General features: G+C 49.2%; 1 protein-coding gene across 2 annotated transcripts in view; it reads right to left on the bottom strand.

Annotated features, from left to right (window-relative positions):
- The window catches only part of ADGRB1 (adhesion G protein-coupled receptor B1), a 311,804-nt gene that overhangs the window by 13,702 nt on the left and 280,962 nt on the right, over positions 1-17,140 (bottom strand). For both annotated transcript variants that reach the window (XM_019553467.1, XM_019553473.1), the window contains 6 exons: positions 13,790-13,961; positions 12,151-12,246; positions 9,790-9,844; positions 5,829-6,514; positions 4,516-4,551; positions 3,453-3,563 (listed from right to left, as the gene is read on the bottom strand). In XM_019553467.1, the coding sequence (XP_019409012.1) occupies positions 3,453-3,563; positions 4,516-4,551; positions 5,829-6,514; positions 9,790-9,844; positions 12,151-12,246; positions 13,790-13,961 (1,156 nt within the window). The remainder of the gene's footprint in view (positions 1-3,452; positions 3,564-4,515; positions 4,552-5,828; positions 6,515-9,789; positions 9,845-12,150; positions 12,247-13,789; positions 13,962-17,140) is intronic.

Below are 17,140 nucleotides of genomic sequence, written 5' to 3'. Positions count from 1 at the left end.
TGGATGCTTATCTTGCTGGGATCCTATGACCCCAGCTGACTTCCTGCCCTTTGGGTGGGGGCTGGACTCGATCTCCCGAGGTCCCTTCCAGCCCTAATGTCTATGAAATCTATGAAAAGCAGCCAAACTATTTTAACCTACTGAGGAAATAGTTTGTTGCCTTCAAAAGCTCACACCTCTCGTAATCAGTTAGCCTCTAAGGTGGCACCCTACTCTACCGGCAAAACTTCATGTTTAACAGAAAAACATGTTTTGCTTGTGGGGATGGTTTCATTGCCAGTACAGCAGGCAGTGTTGCTGGTATATCTGGGTCCACCACAGGAGCCAAAGCTTCACCTGATCCCAGTAGATCATGGGCTAAAGCAATAGCTAAGGCAGGCCAATCTCTGTAGCCACCAGCACATAAGGCTGCCATGTGGCTAGCATCACATCTGGCTGCCTCTGACCCCGCAGCCTGAATGAGCCAAGGTGAGCCATTTGACAACAGTTTTTAGCCCAAATCCACAAAGAGACTTGAACTCATGCCTCTAGAGCTGCAACAAGACACCTGAACCATTGCCAGCCATGTCTTTTTGCAGGTATAATGCACTATTATTTTTATATCACTAAAGCAATCCTAACGTAGAGAGAAAGCCAAACAGCTAGACCTGGCCACCACTATTAGGACACCCTGAGCTCTGTTTCCACCCCAAAGGTCATCTCCTTACCCTGACTTGAGGTGTATCTTTGGGCAAAAGGGTGGTTGTCTTCATCTCTGCAATGGCAGTAATATAAGGTTCATAATGTTGAGCATAAGCATGGAGTGGGGGGGGAATAGGATCTTGTCCATGTGCAGAAGATTGCTTGGTATTGAACTACCAACCTCTTCTGGAAGGGATTTTGAAAATGGGCTTTTCATATCAAATGGAAATAAATGATAATCAGAAACTTTTTCTGGAAACAGCAGTCCCAAGACACAAAGCCAGCCCCTTCCAGCGTCTTCTATCAGATAGTGGCTGCAAAATAGCTCACTGCAGAGAAACCAGCCAGATGCCATGATGGGCAGGTCATTTTTACTCTGTTAAAAAGCAGCTCCGCAGAACAGAGACAGACTGTCATTTAAATTCGAAGATATCAAGCAAAGCCACCCTCCATCCTACATCGTATCAAAGGACTAGACTCCCAAGCGGGTATTTGGTTTGAATCCCAGCAGCAGGTCTCTGATCTTGAAGGGGAAGGGAGCAGAGCAGGGGAAGGATTAGGAAAAGCTTCATACCTTGGAGAGCAACTAGGGCAATGGAGCATGGTGTCAAGGGATGTCGGAGGAATGACAGGGACAGTCAGGGCCAGACTGGGCTGCCGTCACTCAAAGGCAGCTGAAGGAGAATGAAATCAAAGCTTCAGCAATGCAGGTGGATGAGCCCGGAGACTCGCCAGAAATCTCTTCTGCTCTACGGGAGGATGCGTAGAGAGGTGAAAGGGCATTGTGGGATGCTCATGGCCTTGTTCGTGTCCAAAAGGGCAGGGGGGTTTCTGCTGGCGAGAGGAAGCGCTTGGAGCCATGCATCATGGGAGGTTGTGGGACTGGCCTATAAGGCTCTCCCATGCGAAAGAGAAAGTCAGACTTACGCTAATGTTACTTTTATCATTTCCATCAGAAGAAATGCTCCGGCGTTTTATAACCTAAACGTGCACAGAAAAGAGACAGGTTTGTTTCGCTGTGTGCATGGAGGGGGGGCCCTGGCTTCTCAGGCCTGTCTCCTTCGACCGGGGTCGAGGGAATGATGGCAAAATGGTGCAGGAGGGAAATGCAACTTGTTCTCATTAGCTTAAAACCCGGCAAAACAGATGCCCCCATTGCTCTGTGAATGACAGCCCCTAAATCTTACAGTAGGAAATGTTGTGGTCGGGCCCTTGGGGTAGCAAAGGTGGTGGCCAGAAGGGGAATTGGGCTGTACAAGCATTTACATCACATCTCCTAAGTTCCCTTCTACTGAAGGCTGGGACTATAAAGCTGTGTCTGGCCTCAGTATGAGCCCACTGCCCACTCAGGCCATTCCCAAATGTGCCTGTACCCAGAAATGTGGCAGCAGCGACAGCTCAGGAGTGGCTCTGCACATGCACCACCCCAGCCTGGCGCTCTGGGTCTCTCCCTGCACAATAGGGAATGTATACCCCAGGTTTGGGGCTGCCCTAGGATCCTCAGCCCTGCTCCCTGGCACACAGATGGGCGCTGATGGGCAGCACCAGTTGCTCAGTGATGGTCCTGCATGCTCCAGAGGCAATACAGACACCGCTCGATCCCAGCAGCACTGCACTGGATGATGCAGGGTCCTGTCTCTGTGGTGGACTAAACTCTCACCTCATCCTCTGATGTGGGCAGCATGGGTTTTTCTCAAAGGAAATCCTACCAGAATAAGCTGCAACGGCCCCTCCTTGCAAAGTGGCTTCTCACGTAGATGGCTGGAAGATGCTACAACCAATCAGGGAGAAATCTCATTCAAGGATGATCCCGAGGGGAGATCTGACCCGGGCTTTGCAGATGCCCTGCACTTAGCTGCTCCCACATCTCTCTCCTGTTCTGCTGGAGGCAATTCATTTCCTTGCCTTCAACTCGGTTTCTGGGCCAGCTGCAGCCACCGAGCACTGTCCCTGAAAGCTGTTGCAAGACGTGGCTTGCTGGAAGGGACATCCGTGCATGGAGCCAGACTGCTCTAGGTGCCAGAAGCAGCTGTGACAGTGTAATGCAGGCCACCTCACAGCTGCACAGACCTTGAAGCAGGCCCCGGCGACATTTGGTATTTCCAAGCCTTGCTCTTCGCCTTTTTGTGAAGCCTTTCTGTATATCCCCCCCACCAAGTCTCCACCCCTGCCACAGAAGACCTAGGAAAGCACCACGCAAGTGAAAACGGCTGTAAGTTTCTTGTCCCACTTTAATTAACCCCCCGTGCTGAGGTCAGACCATTTCACCACAGCTGAAATCTCATCCCGGTGACGTGGCTTCTGCTCCCACCTTGGACTAAAAGGCAGCCCCTGTAGAGGGTGCAAAGGATGTCAGAAACCCCCCACCACATCTGCAAAAGCCATGTGCATCCAGGGTGATGGAGGCCGCAGACCCGAAAGGCGGAGAAAGCACTCAAAGTTGCTTCACAACCACAAGCCATTGCTCTTCGAGCTAAGGGAGAGTGCAAGTGTCACCAGCTGTGAAACAGCTTTGGGACTTGTTCTCCTTTCCGGTGTTCGGCCAACACGCGGCCAAGCTATATGCAAATGCAGCTAGAAGAGGGCAAGCCTGGAAACACACACGCACACACACGCACACACCTGCTCACGCCATTAAGTGGAGGGTGAAATGAAACTCAAATAGGAGAGGCAGGGAAGAAGCCCTGCATTTTCCAGCTCCTCGGTCCATCCCTGTGCTCCGCAGGGTGCTGGGAGTCGAAAGCCGCGGCTCTGAAGGGCGCGAGACTGACCTTGCTGTCTACTGGCGGAGACTCCTTCTCCTTCTCCTTCTCTGCGTGCTGCAGTTTCCTGTTCAGGTCCTGGAACATGTCCTGGTGACGTTTTCTCGTGTGCATGATTTTCTGAAGCAAAAGGGAGTGCAACAGGTCAGCCAACTCTTCACCCCTCTGCGGCTCAGAGCATCCAGGGTGACTACTAGAAGAGGGCTACAGCGAGCATCTCAGCCCTTGCAGTCTATCTGCAGGGAAAACCTGCAGCCTGAACAAGGTCTTCCCTGCTCAGTGCCAGAAACTCCACTTGGGCAAGCCTGAGTGCAAGTTGCACCTGATTTTTTAGGGTTGAGTTGATGAGCCCGAGACCATGTCCACACTGAGGTTTAGGGTCAACCTTGAGCTCAATCCCTGTCAGCTGGAGTCACACACGTCACCCACGCCACCTGCATTGCACCTTGTGCTAACACCAACATTGTCCTCCACAGCTGGAGAGCCCTTCCAGGAATCGGTCTGCCCACTACAGGTGTCTCTGTCTGGGCATGACACTTCCCTGATCTGGGCCTCAGTTTTGCCCGTCTGTGAAGTAGGGAGAATTCCTCCTGGTCTCAAAGGGCTGCTGCAAGGTTCATTACTAGCTCCCATGCCGTGCGGATGGGGATCGTCTGAGTAGCTTACCCCCTAAAACCCCAGGGTTTTGGACTCCCCAACAGCTAGCACAAGCAGAAGGGAGCAGCTCTGGTGCACAGAGCTGCACATTTCAGCTCACACACGGGCCGGCTGGTTTTTTCACCCGACCTTCTCTGGTTTTCTATCAGGCTCGCCCTGCCAGACGAGACTGTTTGCCAGCCTTGTGCAAATGGATTTAAGCTCCTGATTTACAAACATTTGCACAACATTAACCGCTCAGTGAATTAAGCGCTCGCAAATCTGGGTAAATCATCCCTTTATTTAGATACGCTGAGTAAACCTTGCCATTCAGCCAGCCTGGCTTGCTCTCCCTCAACCCTTTCTAGCTCCCTGGCTGTGGTTTATCGCTCTCCTTATCCCCCCTCTCACTGCCTAGATGGAAGGACACACTCACCTCGAAGTCGAGCTCTGCGTACCGGGATTTCCGTCTCTGCAAATGCAAAGAGAAATCAGTGAGTGATTGACTGTGGCCCCAAAAAGAGAGTCCGTCCCTGCCTCCTATCCCATCCCTATCCCACCTACATCAGCTCTGAAAGCGAGGAGGAGATAGCAGGGCTGCTATGAGCCATCTCAGCTGCCACCCCAGGAAAGGGCAGCTGCATGCATTTATGCCTGGGGTGCTTCACTGCAATGGATGGGATAGGAAGACTTTGCAAGTATTTGAAGCCCTTGCAACAGCTTTCTGGATACGGGATGTGGCAACCAGTGCCCATCCTCTCCTCTTTAACTGGGAGAGCTCTTGCCAGCACTGGACTCGGGCTGTGTCAAGCCTCCGTCTCAGTCCCAATCTACACAGTGGGTTCAGAGGGTGCACTTCTGTATGGTAGGCAGGAGGTAGTCGTGCGCCTTTGCACTACAGCCAGTCCCGTGAGAAATGTCCATAGAGGTGGTGGAGAATCAATGCACGGCAACAAAGACCAGAAAACTAGAAGATTCAGAGTGGCAACCAGGGCAAGATGGTTTGAACTGGGACCCAAGGCAAGAACCAAGAAAGGCTTGAGGAGGGACCCAATTTCTGCAACCACATGTCTATAAGGTCAAAATTGTTCTTGGGAGTTTACCCTCCCATCACTAGCATCCCCCTAAAGCCCTTCCAGGAAGGACTCATCATAGGGCTCTCATTCAAATGGCTAAAAGTTTAAATAACCTCAATGTGAATTTGCACAGGCCTAAAGGAAATTGGCCGAACGGCGGTGAATCTTGCAGCCAGCTCATTTTCAAGAAGCGGCTACGGACCTCTGATATAAATGCAGAGAGCTGAAAATAGGGGGAGAAGGATGGTTGTGTTGAAAAGGGAGGGCACCTGCAACTTGATGGTCTAGGATGAAAACCATACGGGTCCTGTCTCTTCAGGGGTCAAGTCCTTTGCTATGAGGGTGGTCAAACATTGGAGCAGGCTACCTCGAGACACTGTGGCATCTGCATTCAAGAGTGGGTTGGACAGACACTTTTATCGGGGATGAGCCTGCCTGGAGCAGGGGGCTGCAATAGATGAGCTTGCAAAGACCCTTCCAGTCCTAGTTTCCTATGATCCCCTGTAGGGATCAGCATCTCCCCTCCCGGGAGCACGGCATTGAAGCTGCTTGACAAAGCATTTAGGAAAGCAGTCTTCTCCTGAAACCTCTGGTACTGGCCCTTGTCCACCAAACCCTGAAGGTGGTTCAGATGCTGAGACGGGCTCCGAGTGGCCACCCATCATCCACTTACCTCCAAGGAGCTCATGGAGAGGGTGGAGACAGTCTCGCTCTTGGACACCAGGCCTGAGTTCCCTGAGTCGCCCGTGTCGCACAGGCTGTTGGGGATCTGCGACTCACTGGAGATATTCGGCGGCTGCAGCTGCTGCTGCTGCTGTAGCATGGGAGAGCTTTGCACCTCGCTGCATGTCAGGGCCACCGTGGGGGGCTCCCGCGGGGGACTCTTGACGACAAAGCCTGGGTCATTGGCCATGCTGAGGTGGATGAGCCGCGTCTGGGGCATCTGGTCGATGTTGATGCTGTACTTGCTCTCATCCTTGGGCGGCTTGGCCCGCAGGGTGGAGGTGTTGCTGGGTAGGATGACGTAGCTGGTGTCCAGCGTTTGCTCCTGCGCTCTCGAGAGCTCAGAGTCCAGCTTCTTGAAGATGTCCCCGTCGCAGATGTAGATCGACTTGGGTGGCTGGTTCTTATCCTTCTTCAGGGTGAGCGTGTGGTTGCTGAACTCATTCAAGTTGATGGCTCCTAGGTAGTGCGGCGAGCCCTGGAGGTGCATCTTGGAGACGTTGGCTGGAAGACTGTTGAAGTTCGATGAGCCCTTCTGGTGACTCAGTTTTAGCTTCTCCTCGTCTTGCAGAGACGGGCGCTTCAGCGTCCCGGTGATGGTGGAGGTCCTGCAGGCAGTGATGTCTTTATTCAACACTGCGGGAAGCAAAGGAGGATCCTCAAAAACTCAAACTCGCCTCCATCGAGCTCTCAACACATCAACACTCGTGCTTTCATCCAGGCATCCTGGCATGTTCCCTTGGCTCCCACAGATAGGATGCATGGGTGGTGGGCACAGCTCTGTTCTGGTTTCTTACACCCAGTTTGCCTGACTGGGATGGAGTGGGTGGCAGAGACCTGTTCTCCCAACCCAGAAGAAGTTTCAAGAACCCCAAATTGGAGCAAAAAGCCAAAAAACTTGAAAATTGTTGCAAGCCCAACATTTTTTTTGGGGGGGGGGAAGGGGAAAATTCATTTTTTTGTTAACACAGTATATATTTTTTTGTGTGAATTAGCTATACTGTTGAAGCCAAATGTCATTTGGAGCTAAAAAAAACATCACTTAGTGTAAAAGCCATGGACACACAACTTCCTGACCAGACTGATGCTTTTTGGTTCTCCATTTTTTGAATTCAGACATTTTCTCCAAGCTAACCCATTCCTGCAACCTGCTCGGAGTTCAATGCATCAAGTGATTTCAAGTTTTAAAACGTCATTGTAAAATTCCTGACCCTACGCTGGTGATTAGACCGGAGCTCTATTACCGGTAATGAGGCCAGGTTTGTTGTGAGAAGTTCATTATTTAATGATTTTCACCTTGATTTGAAGGACAACAGAAGTTAAAGTGTGCTTGTTCTTAGCACAGGAAACAGCCTTAATCCAGGTGTGGAGTGAATATGCCAGTTTGAAGATTAAATATATATATTATATATATTTACAGGGGACAAACACACACACATTCCCATACAGCGCTGTCTGCTAAACAATGACAACTGCTCCTTTTCTAGACATAAGCCTGCAACAGAAACGTTAATGAGCTGGTGACCTGGACCTTATGTCATTCAAGGGCATAGACAGGACCAGAATGGGGTCAGACTGAGTGTTACTTACCCAGCGTTTCAACCCAGAGTGGGAAATAAACTCAGGGAAAAATAAAGGGAGTCTTTTTTTCCAGGAGAAGGGAGTCAGAAGGGTCTTTGGGGAAGGACTCAGCCCTCCCTGTTGGAGAAAGCGGCACCGTGGTGCAGAGCTGAGTTTGCTGGTCCTGGGATTTCACTGCTAGGAGCTGGAGCTGAAGGGAGACGGGTGCCCCAGAGGGTGCAGGGAGGGCCAAATTACAAAGAAACCACATGAAGCAACAATGCCCCTCGCTTGAAAGGGCTGTGAGAGCCAGACATGCTGCACTACAGCAGGAGAAAACATTGCCCTGGCTCCAGACCCCAGGACAAGCTCTGCCCAGGACCCCAGGTGAGCATGCCTCACATTGCATCAGAGTCAGCTCAATTCTCAGGGATTGTGCCTATAACCTATAATACTGGCTTTTAAGCTGGTGCCTGCATTCAATGAAGCACTTGAGATACACTCAGGGCATGGGGGTGCTGAAGGCACTGCTCAAACTAACTGGGTTGCTGGGTTGCTGTGTGGTCTGGAGGCAAAGGGGACTGTTCCCAGATTTATCTGGTGAGGTCTGTGTCATGCGGCAGACACCCATGGGACGCTGAACTGAACAGCTGGCAAAGAAACGAGGGTGGGTTTGTAAGGAAAGGCATCTTCTGTCTTGAAAAGCAATCAGCTCCCCTGCTGCTCCCCGGGGAAATCGCCCGCAGGAGCATTTTGGCAGCACGGGGAAATCTCCTGCACCACGTGTGTCTGCTTAGAGGCTGCGGCACTGCCTTTCAGAGCCCGGTGCTCACTTCTCCATGACCGTGCACACCGCCTGGGCGTGATTGGACAGTGCCTCTGTCATCTTCACCCACTGCATGTGCAGATACCCTGCCTACATGCACACTGGTGGCTAGAACGTGTGCAAGGTGGGCACGATTTTTTTTGTACATGATGTTTGGAAAGCCAGGCATTACCAAGGGATGAGACTAAGACAAATGGAGAGAAGAAGGCAGCTCAAACTATGGTGTGAAGGTGACAGAGAAAGCAATAAAAAGGGAGACCTGGAGTAGGAGACAGACGGGCAGAAAGAGACCGTGGAATAAGGTATTATGAGCATAAGCATAATAGTGCAATAAATATACATTGAATATGAGATATGCAGGTAGAGAGGAAGGTATCTGTCTTCCTACCTACCTATACCAATCAGGCGTAGGTTGGTAGATAGAGAGAGGTAGATAGATAGATTAGATAAAAAGAGAGAGACAGAGAATGAGATAAGTGGCAGACAGACAGATAAAGAGTGACAGAGATTAATAAATGATAGGAAGACGGATAGAAATGGAGACAGCCAGATTGAAACAAAAAATAAATTACAGATATAAAGTGACAGCGATAAATAAATTACAGGTAGAAACAGAAATAAAGAAATTATAGGCAGATAATAGTGACAAAGACAAATGAGGGTGGGGGGAGAGGGAGAGAGAAATAAATTAATGATAGACAGACAGGGACAGAGATAAATAAGTGATTGATCGCTGAGATGGAAACAGAGAGAAAATAATAATGAACTCCTTGCTGGTGCTCCTAACGCAGCACTTCGGATGCAAAATCCGCACCTGGTAGAGAGGAGATCCTGGTTTGGAAGATGTGAATAACACGCAAGGGTCAAGCGAGCGGGGAAGACGCTTGCGTGAGAAAGGGGAGATGCCCAGGAGAAAGCCCACCAGCCTGCAAAGGGGTTGCTAAAAATCAGCCTCTCAGGCGTGCGGCGGGAGGGAAGGGCAAAACCTGCAAAGAGGAGGCAGACCGCGCACGGGACAGCACATCCACAGACAGCACCGCGGGCACGGGTGGTATTGAGGGGGGGCGGCCGGTCCATGCAGACCCCCAGGGCTCAAGGGACTTCTGGCAGAGGGGCCGGGACGGAGGCAAATCCCCCCCCGTCTCCATAAACCCAGCCTGATTTAGGTCTGCATCAACGTTGTGCTATCTGCTGGAGCCAGGAGGGGCCAGAGGCCAGAGAAAATAGGAGGTGGGCAGTGAGAGGTGGAGACGTCCTGCCAAAGCAAGGAGTCCACTCCCCTGCCAGGCACAGGCCCTGGGGAAAGAGAGTTCAATTGAGGGGAGGCTTGATCTCAGCCAAGGGGCCCAGCCGGATTTGGGTGGGAGAGCGGGAAAGCCAAGCACGAGGGCAGAGATAGGATTTCCGGGGAGGGGGCTGCCCATACACAGACACACAAGCCACTTGGACAGACACAGAGAAAATAGTAAGGAAAAAAAAATGGCCAAGTTCAATCCCCAAACCAGGTCACTTGTCGATATCTCACCTGTGATGTGCTCACCTGATCTACAAGCCATATCCACATCCTTCTCAAAATCGGTCTGAAAGACAGAGAAAGCAGAGGGCATGGTCAACTGGGGGGCGGGATGGGTAAGAGAGATGGGGAAAGCCACCTGGAAACCAATGAACACTGATATTATGGGCCAAACACCCCCCCGTGGCAGCCTGGATAGAAAGGAAGAGCTTTGGACATGGAGAAAGGAGCTGCTCATCCAGTCTCAGGCCAAGTGCTGGGGGGAAAACCACTCAGCAAAGGCATCCGCCTGCCTGCACATGAGCTGTGGCCACAACTTCTAGCATGGCTTGAGGACAGAGGACAACCTTGTCCTGGGTTATCTTCTTGCCTTCCCAAGACACAAGAGAAGAGTCCTCACATGCATCAAGGTTAGATAGGACTATCTCCCAGATCGGAGCAGCCCAAATGAACCCTCTTCCAGGATTTAAGCAGGTCTGATAACAAAATGCACCAGTCAAGGCCTGCTGAGAAGCAATGACCAACTGCTGGGACAGCTAGAGTTGGCATTGGACTCTAATGCCCCTAAAACCATTTCAAATTTAATAACCTATTTACCTGAATGAGGATTAAACCCTGTTATGTGTACAAGTGCCCCTTAGTATCAAAAAGAGTGCCCTACCCAAGCAGAAGAGTGTGTGGGGGGGGCTGCCTCACTGATGCATCTGGGATGCAAACCGATCATGCTAAAAGCAAACATATGCACGCTCTCTTTGTCCACGTGATGGGCAAGTCTCTTAAAATACCCGGTTGCTGCTATCCCGCAAAGCAGGAGAAACAGGGCCACACAAGAAAAGCAAATACGTGCAAGCTCTCTTCTTTGTCCATGCAAGGGGCAAGTCTATTAAAGCATCTGGTTGCTACCATACCACACAATGGGAGAAATAGGGTCACAAAAGAACCTGCCTGAAATAAAGGGGAGGGGAAAAAAAACCTGCTAGAAAAGCTGAGCCAGGATTTGACTAAGAGAGCTAAAAAAGAAAGAGCATAATTATCAGGCCACAGGGTTTAATGAAAAATAGGTCTCATCAAAAATAAAGTGATTTTATTCTTTGAGGGGATTACAAATTTGGCTGATGAAAGTAACTTCACTGGTGTAAAAAACCCATAGGCTTCTGCAAGACATTTGACTTAGCATGGCAGCGTGTTTGGATAAAAAAAAAAAAAAAGCACCCATTGATATTAGTAAAATATGTTAAAAAAATCAGGAAGCTGGCTGATCTCCAAAAATAGCTGTCATTGAGGACTCGTCACAGAAAGAGGATGTTTCTAAGGATGTCCTCAAGGGACCGGAAGAAGGCCCGATGCTATTGCCCATCTTCATCCCTGCTCTGGACGTAAATGCAGTATCGCAGCTGATAAGCTGCGGACAACACAAAGCCTGGCAGAGTAGTAAGACCGGGAAGTCATACAGAATAATCCAGATGTTTTATCAAGCTGGCTCCATTCAAACAAAATATCTTGTACTTTGGACAAATGGGAGGTCCACTTCCAAACACGTTCAGGCAAAGTTGTTCAGGAAGAGCCTCTTGAGTCCCACACAAATCAGTGGGCTCAGGCCAGGGGAAGAGCTGACAGTCGATGTCCTGCGATGTACAGGAGGTTGGCTGGATGATTGAGTGGTCTCACCTGTTCCTGAATTTATGAATGTATTCATGCTCACTCCTATGAATGTATTGATGATCTCATGAGGTCCCTTCCAGCCCTAATGTCTATGAATCGATCCGTGAACATATTGAGCCTCCAGGCCTGGGATGACTGGAGTTGGTGGCAGAAATATAGAGGAAAACCTTGACCAGCACCTTTTGGCACCTGTCAAATACTGGAAACTAGAGACAAGACGAACCTCCAAGGTTATCCACTTTATCCCCCTGGGGACAATGCAGGATGGCCCCTGCAGCATATCCCCTCCAGTTTGTAAAAGGATGACTATTTCTATGGTTGTTTGCAAAAATGGCACTTAACAGAAGTAAGGGGAAGTAAGACGAAGGGAGGCAAAGCCAAGAAAATGTCCTTTGGAAGGACAGCATCTCTGCAAAAGGCTGTCTTAAAAATCATGGCTACAACACGACACACTCTGATGAAATACAATACTAAATGGCTGCTTTCCAGGACAAGGCAGCAGTGACCAACAAAACACTGAGTTGGGGATGAGGTTGGGCCTATGACTGTCCAGAAGAGATGGAAGAGAAGTTATAGTTGGGAGGGAGCTGGGTTCAACCCCAGCTTTAAAAGATTTGGAAGAGAGATAAGGTGTCGAGATGTCGGTTCATTGGTTCCAGGCTAAAGTGTGCCCCGGTCCCTTGAGAGCAGAGCAGTGACACTTTATCCTACCATTAGCTGAGCATGTCCGTTCTGAAATGAGCCCCCAGAGTCGCCGTTCCCCTCTTCTTGACGATCGACCACTCGGCACTTCACGGCATCCTGCACCTGCATAGAGAAATGGGTTTGCAGAAGACCGAGTCAGCCGGAGGCATCGCCTCAAGTAAATCAGCAGCCAGCCTGGCCGGGAATGAAAGATGTAATACTTGGCATCTCTAAAGCACCTGGATTTTGTCTTTGCTCAGGACTGCTTTAAAAGGGCTTATGTAGCATTTATTAAACACAACAGCATGGCAATCCCGAGGCTCTACGGGCCTGCTGCATTATTACACATGCTTGTTCTCAAAGTACTTACTTGCCTGATTTGCACAGGCAGAAATACCAAGGTATTTATTCTGTAATTCATAATACTTACCATGGACCCTGGTGCATAGATCATAATATAGGCATGTATTATGTCCTATCATGATTCTTCATTGCCTGTATTAGGAGCCTGATCCCAAACTTATCAAAATCGATGGACAGATTCACAATGACTGCAATGGGAGTTAGATCAGGGCTGGACTGTGTAGTAAAATTAATTAAAAGACACTGGGCCAAGTCAGTTGTATAAGTCTACTGATTTCATTTGTCGGATGTCAGGAATAAATCTGGCCCTGTTAATTTGAAGAGGCTAGGCCAAGGCAAAATGCATGCATTTGAATATAAAGTGGCTCATCTAGGCAATTAATAGATTCTCAGAGTATTAACATGGAAAAATATTATATAGGTAATAGAGATGTACATATGGGTGTGTATAAAACCCTCCATCCCTAAAGGATTTTACTGTTTTAAGTGTTAATCCACAGGGACACTGCCTAGGTGTTAGTCAACTTCCATCTCTTCCTAGTTAGCTATACTTTATGGTCCCAGTTTCCAGGGGTTATTCATACCATAGCACAACGCCCCTGGAGACAATTTCAATACGACTCTCCACCGCCAAAACCAACCGCCCCATCCTGTGCTATTGGTTATGTTTAAAAGCAAATGAACCCCTTTCCTGCAACTACTAGGCTTTTAAAACATTTTTCTTTTCCAACAGACCCTAAATGACAGGCTGGTGAACCAGAAGGCTCCAGTTTATCATAGCAGCCATTGAAACCGTCAGTCTGAAGAATCCCTGCGACTCTCAAAAGGCTGGTCTCTGAGAAGGCAAAATCACCTGACCATGGGAGATGCAATTCAGCTGGAAATATTGGCCTACAGCAAAGGATGGGAACGTGAGCCCTTCTCACTGCAATTTCCATACTGCATTGCTCCATCCACTGAAGGGCAATGCACCCAGAAGGTTAAAATTCAGCTGTTTCCATGACTATTGCCTTGTCTCTGCACTGCTGATAGTCACCAAACATGACCACAACAGCACTGCAATCTAGATGATGCACTCAACAGAGAGTGCCCCCAAAATGGCAACAGCCATCCACCGGCCTCTCCAGCCCATAACGTCTCGATGCTCACTGCAGTGCCTATCTCACAGCACACTGTTGATCACATTTGAGGAATCGTTGAATTGGCTAGAGAAAAGATGCCATTGCTAATCTGGTCCCCAGGGTCCTCTCATATACAGCCCATTGGGCTATAGGAGCATGGTAGGAAGGCTGGTCGTGCCCACCTCTCGCCGAAGGATACAATGGACCATCACTATGACAAAGCCCTCCAGGGAGTCAAAGACAGCAAAGAGGATCTGGAAGAGCGCTGATCGCCGGTCCGTGATCGCCAGCACTGCTGACATCCAGGTGAGCGCCAGGAGAGGTAAGACCACGCAGGAGCTCCAAAGGGAAGCCCTGTCCAGAGAGGAGAAGAGGAGAGAAGTAAAGACATCAGAGCCCCACTTCAGCCCCACCCAGCTCCACTTGACTGCTCCTGGGAGCCAACTCAGCCTCCTGCTCCCAAAGTCTTCTAAAAGATTTGGCTTAGGCGAAGGCGAATGCACTGTGAGCTCTCCAAGGGGAAGCAGGAGACTGTGTTGCTCATCGCACCCACACCATCAGAACAAGTGGCAAACACTTCCCAGGGTCCTCTAGGTAATGGTGCAACCATGCACAGGTACCAGGGGTGGGGAGGAAGGGTGCAGATGCATCATTTCCCCCTTCCCCCCACTCCCCACCCCATGTCCTACACCTGCACACCACTATATATAGCGAAAAACACCATCTGCAGAAAAACCCAGTTTGCCATGGCGGCCATCAATCCTTAGCTAATATTTACTGGTGCTTGGACCATTACAGCATGAAGAAAACAGTTCTCAGGTGAGGGCCTGTTTGGAGGGTTCAAGAGTTGATCCTGGGCACTTGTCACCTGTAGCCTCTGGGGACCACCTGTCCTGCCCTACAACAGATGCTCCATACAAGCATGTGGCCAGACAGCAAGGGGACTGGTTGGTGCCTAACCCACGCTATCTGTTGACAAAAGGCCTCTCTCTCCAGAGATGATCTCCCCAGGGGAAATCTCTAGCAAACTATGTTATTTGGGGTCAACTTAATACTGTTACTGTAAGTGAACTTAGCACGGGTGAGTTGGCAGCCCTATGTTTCCGTCTCCTGGAGGGACACTGGGCATCGCCATCATCTCAAATGCCAATATTGCCACACTAGTCAAAAGGCCCATATAGGAACCGGATAGATCAGCTCAAATGGTGAGAAAGCACCTTCACCTCCACCTACTCTTTAACCCTTGGGCTCTGACAAGAAGGGAGCCAAGCACTGACAATTGTGGTGATGAGGACTTGACTTGAGTGTTTGAGCCATCTAGGGACAAGGATGTGCCAAAGAGACGGTGGCACTCCCTCTACCAGAGCCACGTATGAGGAATGCAACTAGATTGCCCCACGGACCAAAATAACATCTGGAGCTTCACATTATCAGGCACAGAGGGTGTGAAATACACGCTACAATACTTGTTGGCTTTGTGACCAGTTGATGCCACATGTCTGAGTTTTTACTCCTTTGTTACTGACATAAAGCTCTCGTGGACTTTGGTGAGAGTTTGACCTGAGCAAAGATGCAGTCACAAATGGGCATGGGTTTCAGGATTTAACTCACAAGCTTCAACCAGAGCTCTTTCTTGAGTAAGGATCAATCCCACTGCGATATCATAGTGATCGGTTATGAACCATAAGCTATTTCTGCACATCAATCTAGACTTAAGTTCAAGGATTTAGGTGCAACTGGTATAATTAGCCCACCACCTGAAAGAAGAGGTAAACTACTATGTATTCACCCTTTACTATAACCAAGTAAAATGTTTTGTGGTTAGCACAAAAAGAAAAAGCTGTGAGGTGTCATGTATGCCTTAGACTTGTACATATGAGGCTGAACTGAGAATTCAGGACTGACTATTGCATCTCTCTTGGGTTTGGTTTTGGGGGGTTTTTTGTTTGCTTTTTTTTTTTACAGTGGACACAAGGCAGATAAGAGATTGCATTTGCCCTTTCATGCCCAGTCCCCCCTCTGGCTGATTGAATTAGATAACAGAAATCGCTCTTTGTTCCTACTTGCAACAGGATGATGCAAATAAAAAAGGAGTAGAAAGCAAGCACAGCGAGAACCAAAGTGACAGAAAAGCCATATGGGAAGCTAGACATTTGCGAGATGACATGCTGTCCTCCATGCAAGGGTCAGGGGACTCGAGACACTAGATGTCTGGGGTGGAGGAGGTCACTCAAGCTGCACTTTATATTTCTGGCAGCTAGAAAGAGCAAGGTGAGGACAGAGGGTAGGACACAGGGTCATGTAGGACTAGCATTCACTGGACTATGGCCATACCCGTCACATGTAAGACCACATAGTCATGACACTCGTCCATCGCACGGTCTGATTATAGCAATGGAGGACAGACTTGAACCTTAGGTACAGCACTGAACCGAAGCCTGGGTGGAATTTGTAGCTTGAAATTGTCTCAACAACACCAAATCATCCCAGTTTTGGAACGGGACACAGAGTTTCTCATACTAATACTAAGGGGGTAGTTTCTCATACTACATACTCATACTCTTGCTGGGGTAGATCTATTGGCTTGACTGGGGTTGCTTCTGATTCGTATTACTGAACACTCACAAGAGGCCCATCTGCTCCAAGGACTGACTCCAATTTATTGCACATAAAAACTGGCTCAGGGGAAAGTTGCTGAAGGCTGACCATGGGCGACTGGTCAGAGGGACACCTTAAACCTTCTACTTCCTTGCAGTCTCTACACATTATCCTGGACTCTGTAGATAATTAGGTCCCTTCCCATCCTATATCCCGATGTATTCCTATAGGTTGTATCCATAGCCTTTTAACTCAAAGCTTTCTCTTGGATCTCTCTCCAGTTCCCACATTAAATCTCTCTCTGTAATCTCCACCAAATACAGCCACCTCCACGTCCACACTCAAATAACAGGGGAGGAAACGATGATGGCAGAATCGGGCTATAAATCAGCTCTCTTGCCTTCAATGGTGTCATACAACAGGATACACCAGCTGAGGCTGCAGGCCTGATCTTTGTGCCATTCGTCTTCGAGGTACCTTCTCAGCAATATCCATCCCTTACAAACGTTATGGAAATGCTACTCGACATTTAATGCATAATCGTTTTCCCAGGCGGCAGATGGCAACGGGTCAGAGGACTATAAATTACTCCGATTTCACATTCACCGCTCCGCTTAGCTTCCCAAATATGAAACGAGCAAGAGTTGCATTTAAAAAAAAAAATGCCACGTCAAGACTGGATTGTAAGAAGAAAACCACAGGAAAGGTAAACCGGCCTCACGTGGACCACGGGCTCAATCCCACTGGCAACACCGGGATAGCACAGGCCGACGCCAAGACGTTGTGATGCTGGATTTTGACACAAGCGGGTGATGGTGCTGCAGAAAGGCATTCGGATGCAATATGGTTTCATAGTTTCATAGTTTCATAGTAGCTAGAGTCGGAAGGGACCTAGGTAGATCATCTAGTCCGACCCCCTGCCTTGGCAGGAAAGA

The sequence above is a fragment of the Crocodylus porosus genome, unplaced genomic scaffold, assembly GCF_001723895.1.
Source record: "Crocodylus porosus isolate Cpor-Errol unplaced genomic scaffold, CroPor_comp1, whole genome shotgun sequence".
NCBI lineage: Eukaryota > Metazoa > Chordata > Crocodylia > Crocodylidae > Crocodylus > Crocodylus porosus.
Note: the sequence above shows the minus strand (reverse complement) of the source record. Positions and strands in the feature narration are given on the sequence as shown.